This window comes from Sinocyclocheilus rhinocerous, unplaced genomic scaffold, assembly GCF_001515625.1.
Source record: "Sinocyclocheilus rhinocerous isolate Xijiao unplaced genomic scaffold, SAMN03320098_v1.1 scaffold1295, whole genome shotgun sequence".
In the NCBI taxonomy this organism is placed as follows: Eukaryota; Metazoa; Chordata; class Actinopteri; order Cypriniformes; family Cyprinidae; genus Sinocyclocheilus; species Sinocyclocheilus rhinocerous.
The window spans coordinates 1,297,267-1,319,935 of NW_015660499.1; the positions used below are offsets into that span (position 1 = coordinate 1,297,267).

A 22,669-nucleotide genomic window follows, 5' to 3' on the forward strand; every position below is an offset into this window, starting at 1 on the left:
ATAAGTGAGAAATGTGATATAAGTGAGCAGTGTAATGTAAGTGAGCAGTGTGATATAAGTGAGCAGTGTAAGTGAGTAATGTAAGGGAGCAATGCAACGTTAATATAAGTGAGTAATGTGATATAAGTGAGCAGTGTAATACAAATGAGCTGTGTAATATAAGTGAGTAATGTTGTAAATGAGCAGACAGGCAGATGAACTTTCCAAACATGGCCATAGGCTAATTAGCATGTGAAACTAATACTCTTTACCTACATACAAGATATCATAGTGGAGAGCTGTGACATGTAGTTTTGTTGCGTTAGATACTCTGTGCTATGATTCAGTCTGACCGCTTCCCCATCTGATAAGAAAGTTACACTGAGCAAAGGCTTGTACCACAAGACACGTACACAGACATTTAACATCCTCTCATGAATCCTCTCATCCTCTCATGACATGACTGCGATTGTCTGATCACAGACAGAATGCAGTGCCTGGTAAGAGTGACAGTGTGGTAGAGTGTGTTCAGAATTCCCTGTGGCGATCAGCCGTCATGTTTGTGCCTCCATGTGCCAGGGGGGTTGCTTAAAGACAAGCCAAGTTAATTAGTGTTGTCAGTCTCTACCCCTGAATATCTCTTAGCCTGCTCCTTCTGAGACACTGCTGAGTTAAACACCAGCCCCAAAGCTACAGACAAGCTAAAAGTACTCTCAGTGTCTGTCTCTGTCATACATTTGACCCTAAACTATTCTTATTTCATAGACTGCCTCACCAGGAAATGGAAGGAGATCAAAGACTTGATTATTGGAGAGAACTCATAAAATCTTAGCTTGAGGCAGTTTTATATTTGAGGAATCCTATTTAGGTACTTATGTATGTTCCCAGGTACGGTTGTATGTTAAAACCAACTTTTGTGTATGTGTTTGTCAAAGTAAAACATGATTCAGAAATAAAAAACCTTTCTGTCTTTTTTTTCTGTTTCCACTTTGCTCAGATGTTCCAGTTCTGTTCCTGTCTCAAGAAAATGATGAGGTGAACGACACAAGCAAAGAAACTCAAGGACAAATGTGAGAGATAAAAGTCAGCTTGAAGAGATGCATTGCCTAGTCCTGGACTGTCAAGATATGCTACACCAGAGAGGACTGTGCACACAAGCTTTGAGTTGAAAAGTAGGGCATTAAAGGTGTCGGGACATCCTCTCACTGGTCAACCTGAAAACTGTATCCCATGAACATTTTATTTGCCTTGATATTTTTAGGACACGCATGGTTACAACTGCTGCAGACATACACGGTAAGAGTTATGTGACGTGAGATTTCGCTCTTGGCTATGAAACCATGATGCAGACTTCTGGGACATACTCGCAAGCCTACCCTGCCAAAGTTTCATGTTCTTCAGGACTTACGCAAAGAGAGTATCACCAAGGTTGCTCATTGAGCGTTTAAGTGCCCCTGTGGACTAATGGGGCTGAAGCTCAGGATACACCCAGTCCCTCTTTTGCATATGAAGACACTTGCTTATAAAGACTCTTCGTGCCAAAACCAGAACCTACTCTGACAGCATTACCACAAAGACTTACACAGAAACCCTCAGTCATGTGACCTGAGGAAATGACCAGTCACATGCTCTGCTGCCGTCGGCTGGTCTGTTTTATTTTATTTTTTATTACCGCAGCATTTATCATGTTCAGAGTTTGCCAAATGTCAAATATACTGTGTGCTATGACTGAATTTTTTATCTAATTAATTGTTCATTCACATTTGACTTGTGAAAGCAGACAAAAAACCAACACAGTCAAATTTTTATTAACATCTATGGTCCATAAACTACTCTTGGATAACATGGTGAGCAAAGAGCCCAACCATTTGCCAACTGTTCACAGCCACAGCAATGGCAACCCAGACAAAACACCCACCACCGTGACTGTGCGCTCAGTGCTCCTCAACCGGAACTCTCCAGATATTGAAAGCAGACTTAAACGGAGACGAAATCGCACACAGCAGGTACGCTTTAAAGATTTGGAGGATAATGATGAGTTCAAGGATAAAAATGAGAAGGCGAGGAGTAAGAGCCCAACAGAGGTTCCAAACTGGCAGAAAGAGTTGACAAACGGGCCCTCGCTGGTGGGAGCAGTCCGTGGGGACATGGAAAAGACAATTGGAGCAGTGACAGCATTTTTGAAGCAACCCAGACAAAACACCCACCACCGTGACTGTGCGCTCAGTGCTCCTCAACCGGAACTCTCCAGATATTGAAAGCAGACTTAAACGGAGACGAAATCGCACACAGCAGGTACGCTTTAAAGATTTGGAGGATGATGATGAGTTCAAGGATAAAAATGAGAAGGCGAGGAGTAAGAGCCCAACAAAGGTTCCAAACTGGCAGAAAGAGTTGACAAACGGGCCCTCGCTGGTGGGAGCAGTCCGTGGGGACATGGAAAAGACAATTGGAGCAGTGACAGCATTTTTGAAGAGAGCGCCACCGCACCCACTTACCCCTGGGCCTACCAGACGCTGCTGGGTCCCAACGCATCCAAGTTCACTCACACTGCCGCTGCCAACTCAGCCATGCAGGAGTACAGCCATCCAAACCTCACCCAGTTTGCAGAAGCCGCCCTCGCTCTCTGCCATGCATACTCGCAGTCACAGCCTGGGGGGAGCCGGGGATGACGGAGACTCCTCCGATGAGCTGACTGCACAGGTCTATGTTCCACCTCGTAGATCACAGAAGAGCTCTGTCCAACATTGTGCCCCTGCTGAGCAATCAAGGTGCCAGAAAACTGAGGACAATCAAACTGCCTCTGCGGGTACATCAACACAACTCCAGCCATGTTCTGCTGCGCCACAAAAACAGTCTAGAAGGAGAGGTAGGAGGAGATATTTAAACAGAGCAGCAAGTGATCCTGGGAAACCTGAGCCTCCTTGTACTTCTCCAACTAAAACTGTGCACAGAAGCCACCAACAGTCTAACCAACTCAAGAAGCTTCCATCCAAAGTTGTGGCACACAGAACTTCAGATATTGTGCCTCCGCAGCGTTCCCCCACACCCAACACAGTTCATAATACGCCATGTAGTGTCTCTTCCACACAGACTGAATCAAACAGTGATTCAAAAATCCAAACTGTCCCAGATAACACAACCTCTGAGGTAGAACCTGCATCTTGTCCATCTCACACTGCACCACCTCCATCAACCACATGTCCCAAAGAAACATCACAATGTTGCCCACCGCAGGCTGCTGCGGAGAACATCAATTTGACCCCCACTGTACCAGAGCCTTTGTGCACTACCACAGCACAAGTCATATCCACTGTCTCCACACCCTCAACACATGGGCATTCATGCATGTCTCCTATTGAGTCTACAGGGCGTTGTTGCACACCTGGTATTCAGAATATGGCAAATTGTAAGACTCCCCGAGTGCCCGAGTCTCAATGCATTCCAGATTCACATACAGATCCCACAACTCCTGCTCAATCCACGCCTTGTTTCCAGACGTTGGAGGAAACCATTCCATGCTCCAACACAGCTGGCTCCAAGGCAGCGTCCTGTTCTCAAGGAGCACCTGCAATTGCCTCTACGTTCAGTTCCACACAGCCATGCCAGAAGACTCCAACACAACCCATGGCATGTGGTAACACCTCAAATCAACCTGTGTACTCTGTGATATCTCCAACACAACCTGTAACTCCAATTCAGTCTGTGCCAAGATGTATGAGTCCTAAACAGAATGAGCCATTGGGTAGGACCCCTACCCTTTCTGTACAGACTCCTATATCAGCCACACACATGCCAGCACCTGTTCAGCCTTCATCATCTTGTAAAATTCCAGTGCAGTCTATACCATACTGTGTCAAAGACAAACCAGCAACCTTTGGCTCTCCCACTCAACCGATGGCATCTCATAAGATTCCTACACAAACCCTCCCTCACAATTTGATGTCATTTTCTCCCAAGCCGTCCTGTGCCACTACTCCACACCCTGCTTCACACTTTAAGGGCCCCATTGCAGTTGCGGCACACGCCATTCCTGCTGCACAAACTGTGGTACCATGCATTTTGGATCAACAGAATGTGGCAACCCATGTGACTCCTTCCATGCCAGTTCTGATTTGTAGCCCATCCACACAACCTGCGCCAGGTAAACTTTCTGTCCAAGCATTGCCACACTGCAACGCTAATATGCAAAATGCAGTGTCTTGCAGTAATCCCTCTCAAATTGTGCCACACTTTAAGACTCCTACTCAAACAGTATCGCACTCCAAATCATTTCCACAAAACATGTCACCTGTTCTCTGTCCACGCGAGGCAATGATGTACGCTAGTAAACCCCAGGAAATTGTGCTTCCCTCTGCTAATTTCAGGCATTCTTTACCTCCTTACGCTTGCCCTCCACTGACTACTCTGCTGTACTCTAACGCTGGGGCGAGCCCCTCCCCTCCTCAGGCCTTCTGCTGCACTCAGGACAGACGAGACAGGAGAGAGTTCATGCTTCCTCCTCCACCACCTCCTCCTCCTCCGTACACCCCCCGGAAAGAGGGCTCCTCTACTCCTGGACAGCCCCGTAAGCCTCCTGTCCCCAAAGCTGAGAGCAACAATGCTGAAAAGGACAGAGTGAAAACTGGGGTAGTGAAGCCAAATGCTGAAGCAGGAACTCACCATCAGGCGGGTGAAACCCCACCTCCTATCCCTCCCAAAACTAAGGCAAGAGCTACGGTGAGGCCCACCTGTTTAAGCAGCCGAAGGGCGATCCTCGGCCCAGAATCCCAGGCCAGTGCAAACCACTTGCCTCCTGCTGGGGGGACAAACCCCCAGGCGGAGGGCCAAGCGGACACTCTGCGGCAGGTGCAGGAGCTACTGGGGGGGCTTATGTCTGGGGCTAAGTGTAAGCTGGACCTGGCAAAGGCGAAAGAGAAACTGTTTGGCCCAAACGGCCCTCTGTACGACATTGGGGCTCTGCAGTCTCAGCTGCACAGCCTGGAAGGGGTGTTGGAGACCAGCCAGAACACCATCAAGGTTTTACTGGACGTCATTCAGGATCTGGAGAAGAAGGAGGCAGAGCGAGACGGGTGAGTAAGCGAGTGAGTCAAGGAATAACGTGGTAAGAAGAGAAACTGTGAATTTCAAAGCATATTTTGTTGGTAAACTCAAATGGGTAACAGCGGTGATTCTCTTCTTTTTTGTGGTTGGTATAGAGGAAATGAGTGAGACATAAACAGCAGGAAATTGTTCCAACCCTCTGCTTTTGCCTATAATCCTATGTTGATTGTCATTAACATGTTCCAGCAGTGATAGCTGTGATGCTTTTTAAACCGCCCTCCCATCTGTCCACTCATCAAGTTCATCACTGAGGGATATGATTGTTTTCATAAGAAAGGCCTCACAGCGTGTCTTCACGCTGAGAGACTTTTCAGATTTCAAGTACATTTTAGCATGTTTATTTTTCAGTAGGGTCCAAAATAGAATATGGCAAACACTATTCATTTTGCTGTCTGATGCTACATTATAATGCTACATAATACTATTACACGTTCTTACCAGACATTGGCTATTGATAAACTACGTGGATCAATGTATGCATATAGCTACAAGTTTTAAAGTATGAATTTCTGAACGTAAGTTTACAAAAAAACATATCAATGTAGTCCTAACACAAATGGATCAAGTAAATTAGCATTTTACAAATTTAAATTTATTGCACGAAGAATTGTGTTGCATTAATTAATTTGAATTAACTAAACCAAACAAGCCATAAAAATACACTTCTGTGTGTGCCAAGGCTTTCATCATCTACAACATCATTTTAAGAGCATAACTGGTGATATGTTTAGTATACATGTGTGGATCTGTCTCATTATTGCAAAATTAATCAAAACAAAATCCTTAGCCTCATTATTAACTATCAGCTGTTCACGGCCCATGAACTATAAAAATATTCAGCTCTGATGTGCCCTGTCAGACATACAACTAAAAATTAATTTTTATTTCTTGAATAAGAAATGAACGTCATTATGATATGATGGCATAATTATCATCATAAAAGCTTGATGATTAAGAATTTTTGATATCACGTGTCTGTAATGAGGTACGGTTACTCGCTGATGGGGATAGTTTCTGAAAGGAAAGCGCCACCAATTTCTTTCATCTACAGCAAAAAAATTCAATTTCCAAGATAAAAAGCAATAAGCTTAAATCTTTTAAAAATTAATGTCTGTGGCATACTTATGATGGACCAACCATGCACTCCGATCTCAGATAGTGGCTCTGTGTTCTTTTTGGCAAATCTTTGTTCTTTATTTGTTTCTTATATAAGCTGCTGTTTCATAAGCTATTTGTTTTCACACAGTATGTGCAAAAATAATATGCATAGGGTGTTTTTTTTTTTTTTACAGCTCTTTCATCGGCTGTTTTTTGTTTGCAGAGCTAACTGAAGAGAAATGACATTCTTCTTCAAATATGATCTAAAATGCATTTTATTTCAAAGCATTGACATTTGTTACTGTAGTTGCTAAGTTGGATTGCAGGCTACTGCAGAAGCTACTGACATCCCAGAAGTCACTGCATAGTAGTTTGATTGGAATTATTTTGATGCTATTAAAATGTCTTGATGGAGCAATTCATCCAGGCTAAAGCACCCGGTTTGTTTTGTTTGCTGTAGCACTTTTTTAAAACATAATCCTGAATCAACATTCATTGAACGATATTCTTTTCAAACAATCATATTCCAAACCCTACACTACCTGTACAATCAGAGGGCTATGATTGGTTAAGAATTTTGTAACACAAGCAACAAAGGGCATTGATCCAGGAAAGATTCATGCTTGTGAAAAAGTCAACTTGAAATCAAAATGCACTTTCTTTTATTTTCTTATTGCACAATTCTTGTCTTATTGTAAGCGATTAGTTGGTGCACATTAATACAAACTAAAAATGTTTAAAAATGCAGTAACTTTGTTAACTTACTCTGCCTTTGAAACAACTTTCCTTTTCAGCTGATGTCACCAAGCCCTCTTATTTTTCATCCCCTTCCCTCCATCTGCATGACTCCATTCTGGTATGTATTGCCATTTCACAATCCGATTGATTCCTAATGCATAAAATCAAGTCTCGTTCTACATTTGTATTTTGTTTTGTTGAATGCCCTATATTATGGAAGCAAACGGGTTGTAAATACAAGTTCATGTTGACTTTAAGCATGCATCTGTGTGCTTGTGAAAATGTGAAACCTTGACCAGATATATGAACTTCCAAATCCAAGCAGATTACAGAACAGAAGCAGGTTTTCTTGTTTTCAAATGGTATTTTTAACTTCTCTCTGTAGCATGAAGCTTAGAAAGTAAATGGTGTCTGAATTTCTAGCATGCAAGAAAATTAACTTGGTTTAAGTTGGTTCCTCAGGTCAGTAAATGTATGATAGTGAATATGAGAACTCAGAACTAGAACAGCAGAGCTGAAGTCAGTCAGCGGACTCTGCCCCTGTTCAGACATGACTCGCTTAAGAGAAGGTTTCCAGAAGACACTATGGCCTACATTAGGGCATTTTCTTGCTTTTGCGAGGGTATTTGCAGAATGCAGAAGTGGGACAGCGCTCAGGAGATAAAACAGCTCTGTGTTCACAGCAGAGGGAATCTCTGTTTTTTCTTGAACGACCATGCAAAACACAAAAACACTGGCAGAGATCAAAACTGTCACAATTAAATACCGACGTGTGCAAAGCATGCATAAACAGACTCACTCTTCACTAAAACACATACAACACTAATTTCCTCACTCGCGTGTTGTTCCTAACCTGCATGACTTTGTCTTTGTTTAGCATGACAAGTGATGCACCAATTGCCATATTTTCATCTTTAATTTCTTTTCAATGCATAATGCTTTTTATATGACCTCAGAAGACAGAAAGTCTTTATTAAAAACAAGAACTTAATTAAATAGCAAGAGGTAAAAAGGGGGAATTTTTAATTTAATGTTGACTTATTTGTCTTTTCATGTTTATGTAAGCTATGGAAATGCTCTGAATATATAACTGCAACTTGTCCATCTCTACAAATGTCAGTGAAATCGATTCAGCGGTTTTGCTTAGATGTGCATCTTATTTTAGTTTCTGTGACTGTACAAAGAGCATGAGTATTTTTAGTGAAGCAGGGCTTCATAAACCCAGGTTAAAAGCAGTGCTAACCCCCTTTCAAAATAAAAAGCATGAAACCTGACTCAACACAACCTCAACAGAGTTTCAAAAGAACATAAATCCAGCATTTAGCATAGTGGGAAAAGCCTTAGAAAGTAATAATTTTAAGTGAGGATCATTTGAGGCAGCTGCTTCAGATGGCCTATAATGCACACACGGTTGTTTGTTGTAGCTGATGAAGGCCCGAGAATTACCACTTTCTTGTTCCTTTGAGAATGTTCAAACACTGGTGTGCAAAATTAGCTCATAATTGCTGCGTAGTATTGCTCGCTGCTTTGTTTGTGGCTCCTATTAGTGTAACAACATGGAGAATGGTCTTAAAAAGGTAGAATGAAAAGCAATATGTAATTTAGAAATCTGTGACCAAACACAGCTCAGTTTTAGACCCTTAACCCTAGCGTTTCATATTTTCAAATTCCAATAATCATCAGCATGATCAAAACATTGCTGAAAAATATTCTGTACAAAATCTTCTACATGCCTTCTGTCATCTGATTGATAGTTTATACTATTGTAGCAAGTAAAAGGCCTTTAATATAACTGTAAAAACGTCCACGTTGAAATCTTTCAAGTTTTATCAAGTAGATGTAAGAATAACTTTTATATTGTTAGTAATAAAAGGCATTTAATCTAACTGTAAAAACGTCCACGTTGAAATCTTTACTGAGTTTTATCAAGTAGATGTAAGAATAACTTTTATATTGTTAGTAATATTTCAAGATGAACACTTGCTGGACTGAAGCAACTTAGCTTTACTTGATTATTCAAGTAAATTGTTTATTTGTTCATCTCTCAATCATTGTATTGCATTATACGTATGTTCAGAAACTACAGAGCTTTGATCATAAAACTATGCATTTATATTATCTTACTACATATTGTTGGGCGATATAGAGTGACAACTGATATTTATATGCATTGTTTGTTAGTAATCTGCTATACTGTTAAAGATGATGTCATTGATTTACATTACAATATATCAGAATATCAGTATATCATCTTACTTTTTGGCCATATAAATATTAGCATCTGCAACAGATAGCACATTTTGCTTAGTTTGGGCGTATGATTAAAATTAAGGTGCTTTTAATTCATATTCTCTCTATATAATACTATATGAGCCATAAAAGCCTGATGCATTAAACAAAAAACACATAAGCAAACTTTTTTTGTTTTAAATTTCATCTAAAAACTTAATAAACTGCTCAATTCGGGAGAAAAAAATCTGGCTATTTCTTGATATGTCAGGTTTTAAAAGGGTCATGTGATGCGATTTAAATTTTTCCTTTCTCTTTGGAGTGTTACAAGCTCTTGGTGCATAAAGATAGGCCTCCGGCCTCCGCTCACTCTAGGCCGTCGTGTGTGACGCTATGTGTTTCGTTGTGAAAGCGAAACTTCTTTGTTTGGTCTTCCAAAAGAGGACACAACTAGAAATCAGTGGTGAAGTTGTATTTACAACACGGTTCCAGAACAGTTCAACCCAAATATTCAGATGTGTGCTGCGCATTTTATGGAGGATGAGGACTGAGAAACAATAATGTACAGTATGTGGAAAATAATGTGTTTTTTTAACCTTAAACCGCATAAACACATTTCATTACACCAAATACACAAAATAATGTTCTTTTTAGCAACATCATATGACCCCTTTAAATGGTTATTGCTGATATTATGGTTTACATTTTCAGACTTTCATAGTCCTCTTTTCCATGGATAGTCTTTCTAGTTTAATGTCATGTTTAGCAGTTCCACATTTTCCATGCATTCTTCCTTTAAATTAGTCATCGGAAAGAGGAGTCATGCAGTTGCAAAGTCATAAAATATGTACGATTCACTTCACCATCATTGAATGTTTTTTACAGAGCGTTTCTTTCTTGTTTTTAACTCCCACACCTTTGGGGCTTTTGCATTTGTTGAGGCTAATTGGAGTAGGCGTTGACCATAAGGCCTCGTCCAGGACCAGTTTCCTCAACCCCAGTCTTATTGAAATCGAGAGGAGGAAACTGATCCGGGATCAGAGGATCCAGGGTTATTTTACATCAACACAGATGGTGGTGGGTGAGGAGGCTGGTGTGTGGCTCATTCGATCCACGTCAGAGCCCAGAGAACACAAACAAGGCCGTGCTCCTGATACCTCTAAGCTCGGGCTTACGCAGCCATCGGAGCTCTGGAACGGCCAACTCAACAGATTGGATAATCACACGCCGCTGCTGTCTGATGTAATCGAGCACAAATGTGAGGTTTAATTAATGGATAATGTTGTTTGGGTAACGCAATTCGCCCATCTGGAAATGTGGTCAGCGTTCTGGATGCATGTGATGCTTGTTTTTTCAGTAGACATACATTGGAGTAGAACGTGTCTGAGACCACATCGATTTTGGATATTCCTGAATAGAAAGTTTTAGTCTTTCTTTCTAACTATCGTTCTTCATCATTCCTTCTTTCCTTCCTTCTTTTCTATCTTTCTTTCTTTCTTTCTCTTTTGTTTTATCTATAGTATGTTTTTTTAATTGTTCATTGGCCATGTAAAACTGCGCATATGAGTTTAATGTTCTTTCTTGTGTTTATTTTGTTTCTTTTTTTATATTCCTGAAAAGAAAGTTTTAGAAAATTGTAACAAAATTGAGATGATTTTACATTATAACATACACACACACAGCGAGAGAGAGAGAGAGAAAGTATTTTAATTTAAGAAAACTTTAACTTTAACTCCCTTGTACAGACAGTCAAATGTTTTATTGAAGCATAAGATGCTCTTTGGAAAATCTCAAATCATACTGGAGAACAAGATCATCATAGATTGTTTATGTCAGTTATGCATATCAATTTCATTCATTTACATGGTTATGCTGCTAAGATTATTTGTAATTGACAAGTCTGCATTGAATTTGAATGCAAAATGGAAGCATTTTCACTTGCGGTCTCAGACTTTTGACCTCCACTGTATTTGACTGAGATTAGACCTGATCGTGTTCCGGAAGTAACGCCGGGATGAATTTTATACTCGTGATGTACATTTTTAGCACTTGATTTTGTTTGTTTTCTCCTCGAAAATCTTTTGTCCGTTCCAATAGCTCACTCTGTGAGTGTGTTTGTTTGAGAGCGATAAACAGCCCTGTGTTTGACACTCTCCCTCCCACCCGCTAAACATGACTCAGTGTGCTGGAGTCTAGATCTCAGCAAGTTAACATGCCAAACTCAGACCTGCACATTAGGAGGCTCTCGCTCTTTCTCTCTCCACGCTTGCACGGATGTGTATTTTAATGGCTGCTCAACCAGCTTACAGTTCCACGAAATGACAAACCAGCTCGTGTTTGAGGATTGAGGATGTTGTGATATAAATGCTGTCATGTTTATTTCCCTCAGCGGTTACAGAAATCCGGTTCAGTTTTTATCAAAGCACTTATAAGTGCTGCTCAGCCTTTATGTGCTATCTATCTATCTATCTATCCATCCATATTTACTTCCATATATCAATTAACAAAGACATGTTTCCAACTAGATTTGACCATTTTTTTACTTCTTGCATTAAACATTTTGAATCTAATTGGCTATAATGGCTGTTTGGTTGAAATGATAGGTTTTCTGATTGGAAAAAAAAAAACCCTTTTAAGCCATTTCAAAGCAAACGCATAAATATTGAGAAATGCATCAAACAGCAAAATATCCCAAAATATCCCATAACATCTCAAGTATCGAGATTCGTCTAGTGGCCACAGTCTGACTGTAAATTGATATTATATAAACTGCATTTCTCCGCTCAGCTTCTAGCGTCTGTGATAACAGCAGAACCCTTTAATCTGTTTGTTGAAATGGGCTGCTCTATTGATCCATAGTTCGGATGAATAGATACAGGCTTGATTCATTGCCATCAGGCCCAGTTTGCACTTCCTAAATGGTGTTTATCTTGTGGCTGTCATGTGGCGTGACTGCAGGTTTACATAAGAGGAGCCAAGGCGTATGAAGTCAATTACCCTGCACCTCCACATCCACTTTACAACACTGAGGTTATTTATCTGGAAAGTGACTCCTTTAAGTCAGAAACAAGTCAGACAGGGTGTTAGACATATGAAAGAGAAAGAAAGAGCAGCGAATACAGACACATCTAAAGAGGATTGCTTCAGTCGCTGCAGTAGTGATAGGTGGATGCGTATGTGATAACAGATATTGTTGTCATTGTTTTAGGCTACGGTAATGCAGCCGTTTTCAGTTTTCTTTGAATCATTTTCCTTTTGTTTCTCTCTTTTTCTTCAACTTCTGGGAACATTTTCCAGCTTTTCTGTCCCCAAAAGCACTCAGGCAGGCTTTCTGTGAATGTCAATACAAACTGAATTTGTCTAACCAAAGATTTATTCACTTATAGTGTGAATAAATCTTTGCTTAGACAAACACAATTTGAGCTGATTTTAAAGTGCTGTAAATAGCAATTTTTACTTCACATCAAAACTCAACCATTCAGCAATTCTGATGTCAGAAAAGTCAAAGACATAAAATGATTGACAGGCACACAATGATCCTGATTGGCTAAAAAGCACAGGTCATGCCAGTGTGTCTTTTGATTGGGAGACAATGATTGTCAGGCACATGATGTTTTTGATTGGCTCGTTTACAATATCTAATATCTGTCAGGTAGCGATATTTTTGTGGTGTAATAAGTTCACATCGCCACCTTCTATGGCACAGTATAGCAGTGTGACTTAAAGGACTTAAAGGAATGGTTCACCCAAACATTTGTTGAAAATGTACTCGCCCTCAGGCCATCCGTATTTGGAGGAATTTAGCGTTACATCACTTTCTCACTAATGATCTTATGTAGTAAATGGGTGCCGTCAGAATGAGAGTCCAAACAGCTGATAAAAACATCACAAGTAATCCACACCACTCCAGTCCATCAATTAACATCTGGTGAAGTGAAAAGCTGCGTGCTTGTAAGAAACAAATCCATCTTTATGATGTGTTAACTTTAACTTTCATTGCAGAGCATCCATTGAGAAATGATACATTTCTCCAAATCTGTGATGAAGAAACAAACTCATCTACATCTTGGATGGCCTGAGAACGAGTGCATTTTCAGTAAATGTACATTTTTGGGAACTATTCCTATTTGAACTATTCGTTAATTGGCTAGATTATGGCCAGTTAGTTGAGTTTTGTCTGTTTGTTTATTTATTATTTTATAAATGTTCTTTTTTAATTATATTTGTATTTGTGTTTTTTTATGTTCCAAAAATTGCTTACTTTTAATATTCTAATGTAATAACACAAAGTGGGCAAATTGTGAGCACTGCAATGCCTGTGAGGAATAGTTTGTCTTTTCTCTATAAAGCATAGCGAAAAAAATCCATCATTTGTTTACAGTCGCCAGTGGCACCTTGTAGCACATTCAGAAATGTATAATGCAAGGTTAAACGTCCAAACAAAATCACTCCAGAGACATATGTTTATCCAACAGTTAGTGTGGTTTAGGGGGCAAACAAACACACACTGATGCTCCCGCTGTGGCGGTAAAGACACCGTAATTAATCACACATGCCCCAAAGGCATCCGTTTAGTGCTCGTTTCTTCCTCAACAACAGCCACCAAGAAAGTTCCATCCATTTCCATTTTATTTTGTTAGTTGTTTTGAAACGCATCGCCAAAGGATTTCATTACACTGCTTTTGGTCGCCAAAACACAGAGTAAAGTACATTAACAGTCGCTTGATTACACCGAGATTACGGTCTGCGGTCAATAACCATTGTGCCCTACAGCAATGCGCTTAGTTCCAAGGGGACGGTCCCTGCAATTAGTGTGCTGTACACCACTTTCAATAAAACGCACCTGATAAATGGCAAATAACTAAAAATCTTTACAGAATTAACTGTGATACACTAGCTAGAGAGTCTCTTGGCTTCCAAAGAGGCGATTCATTAGTCTGGCTGAAACTATTTGATGCTAAAGAAAGCAGATTTTTTTCTGTGTCCTTGAGATGAGAGGATGCAATTTAGCTTTTTGTTTGGCTTTATTTTGTGTTTTACTTCTAATGTATTTCATGTTGGTTATTGCCACAGTATAATTTGTAAAATCAAACTAAGATGCATTAAAAATTGTGCACTTAAAATACACACTTACTGTTATGCACTCTTAAAAAAAAATGTTTAGGCGTCAATTTAAGATTTTTGTATTTGAATTGCATATAAAATTGTCATCTATTTAGATTACACATTTTTAACATAAACTAATAAACTTAATGTAATGCATATCTGTCATTCATATATAAATGAAACGGGTAAGAAAAAGGTACGATAGCTGCACTCCATAAAAATCATGGCATAGTTTATTTTTAACTATTTGCATCAATTTAAATAAAATCAAATACAAAAAAAAATTGTTCAAAAGAATGAACATTATTAAAATACGGTTAGCTGTGGAACAATCAATATTCAGTTAGTTAAAATATATGAGATGGAAATGTTATATTCAATTCAAATACATCCTAAATTAGTAATATTTTGCATTTCTGTTTTATTTGTTTTGCTTTTACAAACTGAAGCACGAGTCAAAACATTTTTTTTTCTGATTTGTGGTATGTCACATTCTTTTTGAGATCTTAAATTCTATTTAACTTGAAATATTCCTTTACAGTTTGAATCTTGGTTTTAATATTTGCCCAGCACACAAAATACAACATATGCTTTTCAGCAGTGATTTCACAGCTTTTAGATTCAGATTGATGTGAAAGTAATTCACATTATACATAGTAAACAGGTTGACACAGGTTGAGATTGATGATACACTGATTGTTGCTGTGAGGTGATGGACTGATACTGAACCTTATCTGTTTATTTCAGAGTGCTACTCATTCACTTCACTCTCACAAACAAGACTGAAAGAGCGAGTGAGGGATTGACCAAAGTCAGTGAGTAAGGACAAGATTAGGACTCTACATTAGCATGCTTGTCACACGAGCTGCTGACTCTAAATATGAGGCCAGTTCATTTCTGCACGAGGAGAGGCTTATAGTCTAGCGCACAGTATACTTTCAGTTCACAGTAACACGGAAACATAGTATTGTTACAAAACAGATAGATATGGTCCTGGGCGTTGATTGGTCATTACCATTCCAGCTATAAAATCTACAAAGTAGTCATGCTGTTATGTCAAATGATATATATATACAAACAGTGTTGGGGGTAACGCATTACAAGTAACGCGAGTTACGTAATCAGATTACATTTTTCAAGTAACTAGTAAAGTAAAGCATTACTTTTTAATTTACAAGAGAATATCTGAGTTACTTTTTCAAATAAGTAATGCAAGTTACTTTTTTTTTTATACAAATATATACTAGCATAAAAATGTGGTTAACAAGTGCATTTTAAAGGAAAACGTGCATGTGACAACATTTCTGCAAAATGATATGGTATTACATTACATTACGAGGCACTTTTAAAGTGAGATGTCCAGAGAAAGTAGCGCTAAAAGTGTAAAAGGGCAAAGATTTATTGCACTGATTAAATTAAATGGCACTAAAACACTATCGCATTTGAAAATATAACCTGCACTAAAAACTACACTAAACCTAACCGATTGTGTTAACAAAAGCAAACGTTATATAAAAACGCATTACTGAAGCAACCATAAAATTTTGTCTTTATTGAGTGTTATAGGACTTGTAACCGAGTGCTGTACCAGGTGAGCTAATGAGCAAGTTTACTGTCAGAAAAGTGAGAAATATGCTGCTGGTTATGTGATGCAAATGTTAAAATGTATTAGTTTATAATCATGCACTATGATAAAAGTGTTCTGAGGTCAAAACAAAGAACATATTGCAAAAAATGGTGCAAAAATGTGTTTATTAATCAATAATCTGTCACTGTAATCATAATTTGTGTTTGTGTATAGTTTGTGTAATAATTATCTACCACTGTAATGATTAATTTGCAATCATACGTTAAACCCTACCCTAAACTTAAAGGGTTACTCCACCCCAAAATGAATATTTTGTCATTAATTACTTAACCATTTTACTGATAGTGTTAACAAAAGCAAACGGGAGATAAAAATGCATTTGATGAAGAAAACGTGGCATTTTAGCTTGCTTCTACAAGTCTTTGAGCTCTTTAATTGAGTGTTGTGACTCGTGTTTCTTTGGAATTGTACTCGACTGCTGTACCGGGTGAGCTAACGTGCAAGTTTACTATATCAGAAAACGAACAAATATGGAGCTGATTATGCGATGCAGACAACAGTGCAAGTGTTTATTAATCAATATTCTGCCCTTATAATCATCATTTGTGTGAAAAGGAATAAAAGTAGTTGGTGTTTCATTACCACTAGTGTTTATTTCAGCTGGAAACTGCAGTGAATTGGATGTACATTTTTGAAGTTTTGCAAAAAGTGTGGGTAGTCTTTCCAATGAACCTGCGTTGGGTTTAGAAAAGCAATAAGGCTCTTGAGGCCACGCAATGTTTTGAATGTAGTCACAGCTAAAAGGTTTGCAGACTCTGCTGTACATCATACCTAACAACATCCTTTAGCTGTGACATTCATGCATCTTGTTGATGACAGGTGCTATTACTTTTCTAACTGATTTTGCCTGGCAGACGATAAAATGGGTGAAAAAAAGTGAGACCTGAGCCATATAAAGAGGTGAGAATATCATGGAGACTTGAAGATGGGCTCTTTTGTATTGGGCTAGTAAGCATCCACCTAGCAACAACATAGCAACATTTTCTTCTTCATTTTACAAATCTAGTTTAATATACAGTACACTGAAAATAATTTGGTGTAGGGTTTACTTTGAAACACTTCTGACTGCTAGAAAATTAAACAAACAATTACCAAGAAATGGCAAATAACATTGAATTAAACATGACATTTTGAAGTACAAAGTCTGAAATCATTTTTATAGTGTATGCATGGTATGCACATGATATGCATGCTAACTGGATGATGTACTAGAGGTCATTTGTAAAAATTTGTAATAAAAAAAGTCTTTATTTACCTTTATTTTTATACCACTCGATACAATACAAATTGTTTCAAAGCTGCTTCACAGTAAAAAGAGGAAAATAACAGAATCAATCATGCAAACTTAATCAAATATGTAACCCTGGACCACAAAACCTTAAGTGTCAATTTTTCGAAATTGAGAAGTTGAATAAATAAGATTTCCATTGATGTATGGTTTGTTAGGATAGGACAATATTTGGCCGAGATACAACTATGATATTCTATTATCATTCATTGTCATTATTAGTGTCATTATACAGCTCAAATAAGTTCAGTGTTTATTCAATTCAGTACAATAATAGTGTCGATGTTGCAAAATGCATTAATTATGAAATGTTGAGGAGTCTTATACTGTGCGTTTGATTCCCACAATATAGTGCATCCATCTCTTAACTTCCATTTTGTGCCATTAATAAGCCCAAGATCCCATTTTATACCCAATACTTTACAGAATACTGTAAAAACAGCATGCAGTAGAATATACGTTGTTATAAAAGTGAGGACCTGTATAGTATGTGATTTCCAATGCTGTTCCCAGTGTCCCTAAAGCAAATGTATATGTCATTTAGGTAAAGCAAGTGCAGCACCAGGTTTTTCGGAGTTTTGATGCACGACACCGGTGGCATTACATTGCTGTCCATCACACTCAACAGTCAGCTTGTTGACTGCATGTTTCTCAAACCTGACAGCATGTCTCCTCCGGGGCTCGGTTGAGCAGAGAAAAATACGCTTGCCAAAACTCTCAGACGTGTCCATTTCTAAAACGTGCATGCCTCGCGGGTTGCCCATAAACTTTCGCTGTCATGTTATCCGTGAGCTTCTGTTTTTAGAAGCATAAAGTCTGCAAACAGTAATGATCTGATTTGCGTATAAATGAGATATGGGCAACAAGATTGCCTTGATCCTGCACTTATAAACTGCTTGGATCGGCATCTTTCTTCGTAGATGCCCTGTATTTATAAACTGTGCCGGAAAGCTTGTTTTACTCTGCGAGGTTGCCCAGGAGAGATTCACTGTTGCATTTCAAACAGCGCTGAAACTGTCAACCAAGTGTTTTCCACAAAGACTTAATTGCTTCATTTTAGGCAAACTTTGCGGTGCATGGTTTTGTTCTTAGTTGAAAACGCTTGAAGCACGTACGGGTTTAGAAATGACTGAGACTAGCTTGTACAAATTAACATGCATGAAAAAAGTAACACTGTATTTGTGCTTGTAAAGACAAATGTTCTGAATCGTAATTGTGAACAGCTTGTTGTAGAAATCATTATGCATTAAAGTTATGCATATTTTCATATTTCAATCACTGTTCAAAGAAAAGATCCTTGCTTGGGTAAATCAATGATGTTTAACCACTGTAAAGACAAGATATATGAAATTGCATTCTGCTAGTAAATGTGTGCCAGTCCAACTTCTTCACAATGAAAACAATGTAGCAGAAAACAACAGAAAGAGGATAATGGCATAATTTTGTGTCATTACAATTGCTTTGATCAGTGCCCCATCAAAGATGATTAGTCTTTTTTTATAAAGATGCATTCAGGAATCTTTGGAGTGGAGCACTGCATCATGTGATTATGATGTGTAAATGGCTTCTCACTTAATTTTTTTTCTCTTGATGGTTTTTAGTTTGTGTCTAAAGTCTCTTTTAAAGCAAGTCACTTCACTCTGTAGTCATTAATTAAATGGTTGCTTGCTTATGCTGAAGCTCTTTTGAATTTGCTTTGTCTGAGCTGTTATTTTATTTCAAAGATGCTAACATACAAAATTGCTTGCCAGCAATGTAAACATACATTAAATTCAATGTGAATTGCTGTGTGCAACCCATTTTCTTCTGTAATGTGAATAACTGTATTTCCTATGAAATGGGCATTCAACAAGAGAAAGTGTAGGATGGAACTTAAAACTTCAAAATTAAAATGAAAACTGAACGTAAAATAATCCTGATAGATAGATATCATGCACTGATGAATGATTCCCAGTAAGACCAGGAATCATTTTATAAAGTGTAGTGTCAATTCTGATGTCTTGTTGACTTATAAGGTAATGTAATAACTGCTCACATTCATCTCAGATTTGAGTAAAAACTGTATGAATCAACTGAGCACCAGTAAGTAAACCAGCAACGTGAAGACGTGAACGTCTGCTCTATGTATCTCAAACAGCTGTATTCAGTTAACCAGGAAAAGACAGAAAATTAATTTAACCTTACACTCAAATCCCCACAGAGTCTCTCTCAGAGTAATTAACACTGAAAGGTCATCTCAGAGAACGGATCTAAGAACACTTGGGGTAATTTTCAGATGTTCCTATGAAGTGTGTCATTAATCAGTCTCCTGTCTCTTTTGGCTGTTATCACCACATTTCTTAATCAAGCATTTGTCCTGTTTCAAACTGAAAAGAAACTTTACGAAAAGTGATTTATATCGCACTTGTGATTGTGCACAAGTTGCCATTGTGATGCTACAGCACTGTATAAAAGCAACTTTCCAATTTATGGACCTTTTGAGTGAATTACTTGAAACTACATAAAAACCCATTTTAGGACAACAGAATTCACTAACACGTTAGATTAGGGAACACTGTTTACTATTAACATGATGCTTACTAGCATGCATATTACTAGAATGTTGGCTGTTTATTAGTACTTATAAAGCACATATTAATGCCTTATTCTGCATAACCATATTCTAGATCCCTACCCCATACCTAAACTTAACTACTACAACACAACCACCACCTTGCTCACTATCAATAAGCAGCAAATTATAAAGTTTATTGAGGGAAAACTCTTAGTTTTGTTGTTGGCTGACTTTGGTTTAAATTTTTGTCTTTGTTTTCTCGCTATTGTTATTTATTTATTGAGGGGATGTTAAAAGCTCATCTTTTTACGTTGGTTGATTTGTCACCATTCTTGTGATTTGTATCTATGTGCAACCTTCAGAAACTATATCCCAGATGTATTTGTAAGCATTTGTTTTGAATACACCTTTAGAAGCATTTATGGAAGCACAGTTGAATTCATATATTAAGTGTTCTATAAAAATAACAGTAGTCGAGAGGACATCAAAATCTGAATGCATCAAGTTGTGTTTACTTTTTAGAAGTTAAAGCACAGCTCTCTTTAAAAACAGCAGCAGAATTTGAACTATCCTTAATGTCTGTTACAAAAACATTGTTTATCTTCTTCACTTTCAATCCCTATTAGTTTTCCAGAATGTCTCTAAAGTAGGGAAACACAATTGACCAGATGCCATAATTCATTTATTAAAATGACAAAACATTTGAAATGAATAAGTAAAAGGCTTTTTGGTTAATGCACCCTCAAATGTCCAGAAGCTCTAAGAGGCCAAGCATATCGTTTTTTTCCCTGTCTTTTCTCATTATCGTAATTTAATTTCTTTGAGGTCTTAACAAAAGATTTCTCATGATGGATGAGTTTGACACACATTATAATGCTTGTTCTAATCGTAATGTGCAAAAAAAGCACCACCAATTATGATTGATTGGCTTTTTGGTTGGTTTATTTATATATTTATTTAGGATATAGTGGCTATATTTTATGTCAAATAGTTATGCTCTTTTACTTGGTATTTTCAGTTCAAAGGTCACAGCTTCTGGGGATTTACATCATCAGGTCATTCACCACATTCCTCTTTTATGTTGGCTATACTCTCACTTTATGAGAATAGAGATGTACACACACACACGCACGCACGCACGCACACACACACACACACACACACACACACAGGAGCTGTGTTGTGTTGATGACAAATGACTAGGCTGTCCCCCAGTGAACGAATTAAAGTGAGACTTTAAACAGCTTTTAATGAGACTGTTGCTGATCGTGTGTGTGTGTGTGTCTGTGTGTGCATGTGTAAGTGTTTGCTTGTGAGAAGAAAAAGGAGAGAGCAAGACTGATGACCTTTAAAAAACATTTTACTTTAATGTTAAAGCTGTCACTTTTGCAGTTAATACACAGTGGATGCATATAGATAGATAGATAGATAGATAGATAGATAGATTCCCTATCTAAAATTCCCTAAAACTTACTATAAAGTGAAATTTAAAATAAAAACCAAAAATATAAAAATAAAAGTTAATTCATTATTAATAAATACAATAAGAGTTTATAAATAATACAGATACTGTATATAGATCTAAATAGAAAAAATAGAAATAAAGCTCAAATTTAAAAACGTAAATAGAGTAGAAATGTTGCGTTGGCAACTAAATACATTTTTTTTTAAGTTGAAGTAAAAAATTTGTCAAAAACTAAAATAACAATGAATTAAAGCTATAAAAAAATTAAATTCTGATAAATTTAAAATTAAATTACAAATAGGACCCCCTTGAAAACGAGATGATGCATCTCAAGGGGTTTATCTCAAAGAATAAATTTGTTGCAACAATTAAAACATAAAAATAAAAGCAATATTAATAAGTACTACTGTAAATAATGCTATAACAGGGATGAATGGATGGATGGATGCATGCACGTCACAGACGAATGTTTTTATGTATAGTGCAGGCTATTCTAAATATAAAGCATGTTGGTTAAAAAAAAAATAGATGAAAGATCTTCACATAAAGCCTCTCTATGATTGATTCCCATCTGTGGATTATTTAAGCGCTGCTCGAGAGCCTCAGGATTACCATCAGCTCTTTAATTCCAGAAGCTGAGGAAGGCGAGGAGGAAGATTCCGGAAATCTGTGATGTGTAATTAGTCCCCTTTGTGTCAAGCTGCTAAATCAGACTAGCATTGTTATCCCATGTGAGACTCAGGCAGTGTATGTGACACGTATACATGCATGCATATAGTCTCCCTGCCACACACTTTTACTTAGAAGCACCTGGTGTCTGTAATCATATGCACTGCTGTAATATAGTGTAAAAAGAAAAGCTCTTAAAGGGGCTAAATGTGCAGAGACAAATGTAACTAATCCATTTGTGTGTTGACTTCTTGAAGATATCTGTAATACCTGCTTGTAAATTCAATACATGTATAATGCAAACTTGGCATTCTCAGAATATGCCTTCTGTCTCACATTCACAATATATAAACACACACTAACGACAGTGTTTTAATTAAGCAGAAGCAGAATGATAGTGTAGTCCTGTTAGCTGTGACTCACTCTTACATAACTGTCAGACACTCAGAAGGGTCATTCATCAAAGACACCATGAACATGAACTGCTTCAACGGTGTTTGAATCAAACATACTTTGCATACTAGGTTTGTGCAATAAACAATCTGTGTTGTCTGTCAGCAATAACATGAAAATTATTAGGCTTTCTTTCATAGCAACATGCTCACAGTTAAAAAAAAAAACCCTGGTTTTTGTATTCTTGTGTGTGTTTCAGAAGACACTCGTACCGAACGGGACAGGACATTGAGAACTGTGGCACATGCAGAGACTGCGCCTGTATCATATACAGGTAAGACACCTTTATGTGCAAAAATGCATAATTACATAAAGTATTTGCACAAATAAACTCGGTGG

General features: G+C 37.9%; 1 protein-coding gene across 1 annotated transcript in view; it reads left to right on the top strand.

The window, feature by feature from the left end:
- LOC107725152 (proteoglycan 4) overlaps positions 1–22,669 on the top strand; it is a 104,109-nt gene that overhangs the window by 24,333 nt on the left and 57,107 nt on the right. Inside the window, exons 2-4 of the mRNA XM_016534317.1 lie at positions 977–2,063; positions 2,353–5,051; positions 22,530–22,604. Coding sequence (XP_016389803.1) covers positions 1,797–2,063; positions 2,353–5,051; positions 22,530–22,604 — 3,041 coding nt within the window. The 5' untranslated portion in view covers positions 977–1,796. The remainder of the gene's footprint in view (positions 1–976; positions 2,064–2,352; positions 5,052–22,529; positions 22,605–22,669) is intronic.